Genomic DNA, 8874 nt, shown 5'->3' on the forward strand with positions numbered 1-8874 from the left:
TAATGTTATAAATATTATAAAAGATTATGATAGATAGATCCTTAATAGTATATACACTCCTCAAACACTTAATTTTTATATCTATCACTCATTCTTTTTATCAGATTGCATCCAAATTACTTCTCTTTCTTATATTCTCAGTAACTCACATTGTGTGTGTCTCCACTCCTTGATAGTCTACCAAAAGAACAGAGAGAGGGGGAAAACCTGGTCATTCAATCATCTGCCAGTTGTTTGGTTGAATTGGTAATTGAAAACATTAAAAGGTACTTTATATATAAGGTACTTGAAAGTGTATTTACTTTATGAAATCCAACAAACCAAATAAAAAGACGAGTACTTGATAATCACATTCATATATATTATGTGATTTGGTAGTATAATTAAGACTTAAGAGACTAAGAAGTTTTGTCAGGGATGGTTCCCATCCAAGCTGGTGGCAGCATACCAGTTTGCTCATGAACTGTGTTGAACAGAGGTGGCAACATCTTGTAGACACTAGCAACATCTTTCATACCATTGGCACCACTTCCATCAGTTCCTTCAGCACCACCATTACCATTATTCCAAATACTAATCTTAGGTTGAAGCCCACGAATTCCATCAGCATTGATCTTTGCAAGCTCTTGATACATGCCACCATTAATCATCAAGTAGTCCCTTAGCTGTGCATAGTTGTTGCCAAGTGCACCCATAAGTGACTTCAAATATGCTCCTTGTGCTTGACCAAGTGCTATAAGACCCTCTGCCTCTTTTTTCTTTGAGACTAGCTCTGCTTCTGCTGCTTGCTGGCGACTATAAAATGCTGCTTCTGCTAATGTTTTCTGTGCTTCTGCCTCTTTCTCCTTCTGAAAGAGAATTGCTTCAGCTGCTTTTTGCTTCTTGTACAGATCCCAGTTTGCCTCTTGTACCTATTCAGGAAATTCCATGGGATTTCAGCAGGTGAGTTAAAAGATGATCACAAAAGCACGTTTGGATCAATTTATTTTTCTCTCACAATTAATGCTGCTAATCAAAAGCTACTCACAGAATCTAATCCAAAATTTGATTTGAATTTAGAATCAATTATTAAATAAAATGATTTCCAAACATTCTTGACATTGACTTATATATTTTATTGAAAGCCCTTCATTCAATATCCAACCCATTTATTAGCTGTTTTTGTCAGAAAAATGAACAAGTTGATAATGAATCCATTTTTTTCAATGAAGTTGCCAAATGCCAATTAGCATACTTACAGTATGTCAACCATCCAAATGCTTCAATTTTTGAATCACACAGCACATAAGTAACTAAGAAAATGTCAACTGCTCTTCCAAGAATAATCAGATAAAATGAACCATCAAATATGAAATTAATAATGTGCTTCCATTAATTCCAATATCATATACTTTAATAAGTACAAATTAGCCACTATGTTAAAGAGTTCTATACTGGTAATTCTTAGGTATTAACTTTTGGATTTCAGGCACTAATGCACTATCAAACTTGATACAATCAATTGACAATAATTAATTTGAATAATTATAAAGAACAAATGAATGATGATCTGATATTACCTTGGTTTCATACTCCACGCTTGCCTTGGTGAGGAAATCAGCCTTAAGCTTCTCAGTCCTCGTGACAGCATTCATCCTCTCCACCTCCCCTTGCAACTCTGCCTCCCTGAGCGCCACCGCCTTTGCGGCCTCTACCTCCGCCACCTGCGCTGCCTGAGCCCACACAGCCTTCTTCTTAGCAAGCTCAGAGTTAGCCTCTGCAACATCAGCCTCCTTTTGATTCTCAAACACCTTCACCTCCGTCCTCACCTTTATCTCCTCCTTCTTCGCATCCCCTTGCCTCTGCGTGGCTATGATCTTCGTCTCTGCGTCAATCTGCGCTGCGTTCTGAAGCGTTTTCCCATCCCTCAACTTCGCCCCAACCTCCCCTTTCATCCTTGCCTCAGCCACATCCACCTAATTTCACCACAGACATAACCAACAAAAAAAATTAACCAATGGAATGAAAACAAATTGATAATCACATTTTAGAACTAATTGATTTTGGGTTTAAGGTTTATTACCTTGGCTTGATTTGCAGCCTCCATCTGAGTCTTCTGCCCCAAGTAAGAGAAATACTCATGGCCAGGAACATCAACAAGCTGCTTGACGTTGGCGTTGTAGATGAGGAGGCCGAATTGGTTAAGCTCAAGCTGAACCTTCCCAAACACTTCATGCTTGAATTCTTTTGTGCCTTTGAAAACCTCCTCCATGGTCATCGAGGCAGCGAGAACACGCGTCTCACCCTCGATGATCCCCTGGACAAGCTCTTTCACGTGGTTAGAGAGCTTGTCATGTTTGGAGATGAGCTTGGCGTACTTAAGGAGGCTTTCGTTGTCGTCGACACGAGGGCCGATAGTGAAGACAGCAGGGAGGACGAATGGGAGCTTCTCAGCACTCATGGCTTGGACCTCGAATGTGTAGTTCACCGGAGAGAGGTCGACGACGGTACATGATTGGCCAGGGTAAATGAATGCTTTCTTGGCCAACTTGATGTCGTCAATTCCGATTCCGGTGATCACCAGACATTCCGATGCATTTGCTACCTTCCACATGATTGCTCCTTCTTGTCTTTCTTTTCTAAAAGAGTGATGTGTACTGTGAGATCAATGTGATTGTAAAAGCAAGAAGTTATGAACCAATGAATATGTGTATATATACAGCAGATCAAGATAACATAAAACTGTGACAAATAATTAAAGATAGAGAGATAATAATTAAGATTTTTATCATAATCCGGACTAATTAGCAGATAGAATCACTAGTTTTGAATTCTGCGGATATGATTTTCTATTAATTGATAGTGTCTGGAAATTTCCTAGAAGCTGACACTGTTTGGTAAATGTAGCTAGCTTGACCGCCAAGAAAGTTTTTTTTTTTTTTTGAAAAGGACCACCAAGAAAGTTAGAAGAAATAGGAAAGGGCCACGCAGTGCAATAAATGTATGTTCAGGCTTATATATGGAATATATAGAATCTGACCCTAAATAGAACTTGCTTTGGATTAATTTGATTTTTGTGAGATTGGTTTAGTCAAAGTTTTTTTTTTTTTTGTGCAATCAAAGTTGATATGATATAAACTGATTTTTTTTATATATCATGTTGAATATAAAAGATAAAATAGAAACTCTTTTATATATCAAAATCACATTTCAACACTGGAGGTAGATTTAATTCGAAAATTTGTACAAGAGTTTTTATTCAATTAAACATTGTGGAAAATTTATTTATTTTTATAGAGAATAAATTAATAAAAGCTTATATTTTGATATTTGTAAGATTGGTTTTGTCATGTTCAAAAAAAGATTGGTTTTGTCAAAGTTGATATGATTCAAACTGATATTTTCATATATCATCTTGAATATAAAATATAAATAGAAATTTTTTTAATATATCAAAATCACATTTCAACACTGTTAGATTTAATTTGAAAACTTGTACAAGCGTTTGTTTTTATTTATTTATTTATTGTTACACAAGCGTTTTTTTAGACAACCAAAGCTTTATTGGATGAAGAAAAAACATGAGAACAACCCTCTCATGCAATAAGGTAGAAAAAAAACCACACTTCAAGCTATTGCCTCATTAGAACCTTTACACAAGCATTTTATTTAGAGCTAGTTTGGTACGTCGTATTAGGTATGATAGTATAAGCTTATACAATACATTATTGACCTATCCATTGTTTGGTGATCACATTGTATTGTATAAGCTTATACATCAATCTCCTCTTATACATCAAAATGATGGATTATTTAACCCACCCTATAGATGATGAATAAGGCATGATAAGAGTGCAATGTATAAACTACTTGAATATATTTAATCAACCGCCACCACAATCATCCTCCACCACCACCGCCTCCACCACTACCACCACCACCATCGTCACTACCGCCACCACCGTCGCCACCACCACTACCACTGTCGTCGCCACCACCACAACCACCCTCCACCACCACCGCCACCGTCGTCACCACCACCACCAATGTCGTCGCCGCCACCACAACCACCACCTCCACCTTCGTCGTCGCCACCACAACGACCCTCCACCATCGCCTCCACCACCACTGCTGCCACCACCGCCGCCGCCGGCACCACGCTCTAGTCATCGTTATCGCCAGTACTACCACGCCGCCACAACCACCCTCTACCACCACCCTCCACCATCATCGCCGCCACTGCCGCCACCACCGCTGCGGCTACCACCCCCACCATTGTCGCCGCCGCCACTACCATGCTCCACCACTGCCACCATCGATACCTTCATACCACCACTGTTGCCGCTCCCACCCTCCACCCACTACTACAGAAAAGGCCTTTTGCCACGGTTCTGCACGCCCTTTCGTCACGGTTTAACCGTGGCGATAGCTTGCGTGGCAATTGAGCAATTGCCACGGTTCAAGGGTGACCCGTGGCAATTGCTTCGCCTGTAACCACGGGTCGTAGTTGGTAACCGTGGCAATAGAGGCCACATATTGCCACGGTTACGCACATAACCGTGGCAATAGATGGTCTCTATTGCCACGGTTACGTACTTAACCGTGGCAATAGAGGCCACATATTGCCACGGTTACATAACCGTTGCAATAGAGACCACGTAGTCAACTACCCAATTGCATCAATAATTGCAGCCACAATTTCATAAAAAGTAACTTAGACTAATTGCAGCCACCAACTTTCATAAAAAGTAACTTAGACTAACTGCAGCCACCAACTTTCATAAAAAGTAACTGAGAATAATTGCAGCCACCAAATTTCATTAAAAGTAACCTCAACAATGTAGCAGCTAAAGGAAATGAAAAATAATACACTAGTGACAAAAATGAATTGAAAATATGTCATCTACCTCACTAATTACGTCTATTTACATATTATTATGTGCCATGGAACCGTGGAGCTCTGCTTGGACTAATATTCGAAGACTTTGCTACCTTTCTTTTACTTCTCGCTCGATATAAGACATTGTCGGTATCTAAAACATATGACACCTAGCAACATGCAAAAGGTGTCATTAAGAAAATGTAAGGACTGGCAGTTCAAAAACACAATCCAACATAATTACTTTAATCAAATGCATAATCAGCAAGATGTGCAAAATAACTACAAAGATGGAAAAAAAAAAGTAAAGGACATAGAGATATGAGAAAGAGATTGTGATACTAAAATGGGATGCCCTGCTAGAGGTCAAACTCATACACTCTAAATAATCTACATCTAACTGATAACTTTGCCTCTTAACAAGAAGAATTACTCAGTTAAAGTGAATAAAGACATATATATTGACAAAATATGTAGAAGTAACAATTGATATTCAATACCTTCGAAGAACTGCAAGCTATCTCACACTCCAGACCATTAAAAATTTGTAGTCCTTCCATAGCCTAGCCTGAAAAAGTAAGACAGCTAAAATTTCAAATATTTGCAAGTCATTTTACTCAACCACTATCTCTATTAGTTCCCTCTTAACTATATAATTTATCCAGCCCATTAACAAAATCATTATCATTACAAATCTAGCCTTTTCCCACTAGGTCGGGTCAGCTACATGCATCAACCTTCACCAAAATGCTTCAGAGGAAAATACAACTTTGATTTTTAAAATCAATTAAGAATCAATTAAACCACATATTTGACAAACATTTTAAACCTAATGATCATCAAAGATCTTTCTTTTTCTATGGTGTTTACCTATAAATTCAGCAAACAAGATGCACTCAAATAAGATAAATATATGAATATGATGACATGGCAAATCGGGTCAATTCAAGTTTAAGAAAACCATGATTTATTTGAGATTCTAGACCTTGGGGCCAAGATGCACTCTCCACTAGCAAAAAGAAGTTTAAAAAACAATAGGCAAATGAAAAGAAGTACTAGAAAACTTTTTCAATTACAAGATGCACATCTACATCAACTCATATGAAGTTGTGAAGCACTAATGCACTATAAAGGAAAGAACAGTACATGTATCTATGACTATAACCATATCATGTCTTATTTTCCTAACTCTTTCCATTGTAGGGCTTTACCCACAATAATAATCATGTAAATCATTCAATCATTAAACCAAAAATTAGAACAAATCACATTTAGCATTCTAAATAAATAAGAATATTTGATTAGGAAAGAAAAGGAAGCACCTTCATGAGAGTTTGAAGAAGGCAGGTGCTAGAACAACAGAAGACAAATATGGAGTTTGAAGAAACTAAACACTGCTTGGCAACACACAGCTCTGCTGTATATAAACATTTACCTGCAACTTACACACATCATGCCTTTGAAATTCAAATCCGAAATTAGATCACGAAAAGGGTATGAATCACCTTATTTTTATAAATATCATCACAAATTTGAAACAACAGATCAAACTGTGATATCAGTTCTGATTTTGTTGGTCATATCTTAGTTTTAATGAGTTACCAACATACTTTCACTATCAAGAAAACAAAAATATGTACATGCTCTTAAAAACAAATAACATGCATATTATCAAAACCTATCCAAAATGACATTTAAGCATAATCAAAACAAACCAAACCTAAGTTCGGCAGCCTATATCACCACCTGATAAAATGATCTCTAAAGTTCATTAAATATACCCACCTACCCCTATTTATACTATATTGTAGAAGTGTGTGCGTGTGCTCCCTCAGTCAAATGAACTTTAGAAAACCTGAGATATTGTCTGAAAGAGAAAAACAAACTTCAGCTCGTGTTAGTACAACATACGTCTATTCTTTAAATCTTCATTAAGCTAGATCAGCTTTTCCATGGGTAAATAGCATGCATTGCCAGCATATTAGACAGACTCAGTAGAATAATTGTCCTAATCAAGACCTATCTGCTATCTTTCTCTTTGATTTCTTAGGATTTAAGGACAGATTAAACATGATCATGTGAAACTCAAATACTTCAGAATTCAGAAAACTCCTTGAAAGTTTTCCGATTACAAGTCACTGAAGAAACACTTTTTTGGTTCTTATCTATCTGGTCATAATTAACGCACCATTCTGTAATCAAATCACATATGAATCACTCCTCTACAAGTCATTGAAGAAACACTTTTTTGGCTCTTGTATTTCTGGTCATAATTAACGCACCATTCTGTAAAAGAAGTAAAAAGACCAAAATTTATAATGTGAAAAGATATGAAAATGTTAATCAAGAAAACTTATATGTAGATACTAGTTCTTTTTTACTTACCTTGGGTAGGGATTCAATATAGCTTTCAGGGATCTCCATCTCCGATAGGGTCTGTGCATTTATGGCCATCACCACATCAGATGAACCCTCTGCAGGAACCTTAGGTGTAGGGCCACTTGTCATCATTTTTTCTCTTTGAACTATCTTTATCTGCATCATCTGCATCTTGTGATACATAGTAGAACTCATTCTGGTCTTTGAAGTTATATGGACAATCCTGCTCATCATCAGCAAGTTTTTTTAAGAGCTAACAACCTATTGAGACTTATCTATAGAAAAATAATGATCATTTTGGTTAGTGATCTTACAATAAGCATGTTGTCAAGGTTTCTTAAGGCAGAGATATTCATATGGAGATCTGTTCGTTGTCGCGTTGTCATAATCTATTCATTCAAAGATGAGGATCAATCATATAACAACTATCATAGGGACAATAATGAACATAGGAAAAATAGGGTGAGTGAGGAGGGTTACCTCCATGCTGGATCCATCTTTTGATTTTTGTTTAGTAGGACCATCTCAACAACATAATTTGTCACTAATAGAAGCCAATCAATTTCCTTTCTCCATCTGGCTCTCCTCTCGGGCAGCATCGACTCTAGGCGCTTTTGTTCACCAAAAACAGCAGCTGCATTCTCAGCAAGAAAACAATGAGAAACTGACAAGAGCTATTTGAAACATTTCTTCTATCAAGAGCTCATGAAAATGGAAGTAACATCATAATGTTTATCCATCATGATTCAAGCAGCATATAAAGAAAGTAAAAAGTCAACATACCAGCAAGGTTTGGGAATGCATTTGACAGTGCCAGAGCTGATGAAACACCCTTTCCTCCACCAGACATATCCTCCCCCAATAGCAATTATCTCCTTCATCTATTCCATTTCTGAATTGCTAAAGCTTAGTTATATTTATAGACACGAACTGCAAACACCAATTAAAGACTAAACCCAAAACTCATACTTCTCTATGCAATCTTACGGTTCAGTATTTCCAACATTAACAGTGAGGTAAGTGGTGCAGGCTAAGAAAAACAAAATAACAAAACTGCTGATAAACATATAAAGAAACAGAACATCTAAGCGTTAGATATAGAGATAGAGCAAGAAAATGCATACCTAAAATGACTCAACAATCAATGAAGGACGGTAACGACACGGCAGAGAGAGCGTGACAGAGAACCCTAGTGATGGAGAACGACTGATAGAGAACAGCGACTTGGACGGAGAACGAAGACTTTGTCGGAGTGGGTGACAAAGTTGCAAGGTGTGGTGCGACTTCGATGGAAGAGAAGGCCCAAGCGTCGAGAGGGACTGCAACCCTAGGTGAATGGCGTGAACAGAACAGATCGGAGCTTAAAATCAAAAATAGATTTCTGTTACGTCCTTCTCTCGCCTCTCCGTCAACATGCGTTCAACTGCCGCTCGCTCAGCCGCAGTTGCAACCTCCTCTTTTCTCCACGAAGCTTCCTCTGCGGCTCGCTCTGTCTCAGAATTATCCGCACTAAATTCGCTGGTGGGAGAGAGGGACAGGTCGATGAAGAGTGGGAGGGAAGGACAGGGAAACGAGAGAGGGACGGGAACAGATTGAAGCTTCGTCGGCAGGTTGATGGAGTGTGGAGAGTGGGATAG

At 38.0% G+C, this 8874-nt stretch overlaps 1 protein-coding gene across 1 annotated transcript; it reads right to left on the reverse strand.

The window, feature by feature from the left end:
* Positions 1-250: 250 nt before the first annotated feature.
* On the reverse strand, positions 251-2802 carry LOC130727347 (flotillin-like protein 4). The gene is made up of 3 exons (XM_057578453.1): positions 2063-2802; positions 1560-1955; positions 251-911 (listed from the first exon to the last, which is right to left on the reverse strand). Exons 1-3 carry the CDS (start codon positions 2591-2593, stop codon positions 399-401), a joined length of 1440 nt encoding a protein of 479 aa, XP_057434436.1. The 5' UTR covers positions 2594-2802; the 3' UTR covers positions 251-398.
* Positions 2803-8874: the final 6072 nt, after the last annotated feature.

The sequence above is a fragment of the Lotus japonicus genome, chromosome 1 (genome assembly GCF_012489685.1).
Source record: "Lotus japonicus ecotype B-129 chromosome 1, LjGifu_v1.2".
Taxonomy (NCBI): domain Eukaryota; kingdom Viridiplantae; phylum Streptophyta; class Magnoliopsida; order Fabales; family Fabaceae; genus Lotus; species Lotus japonicus.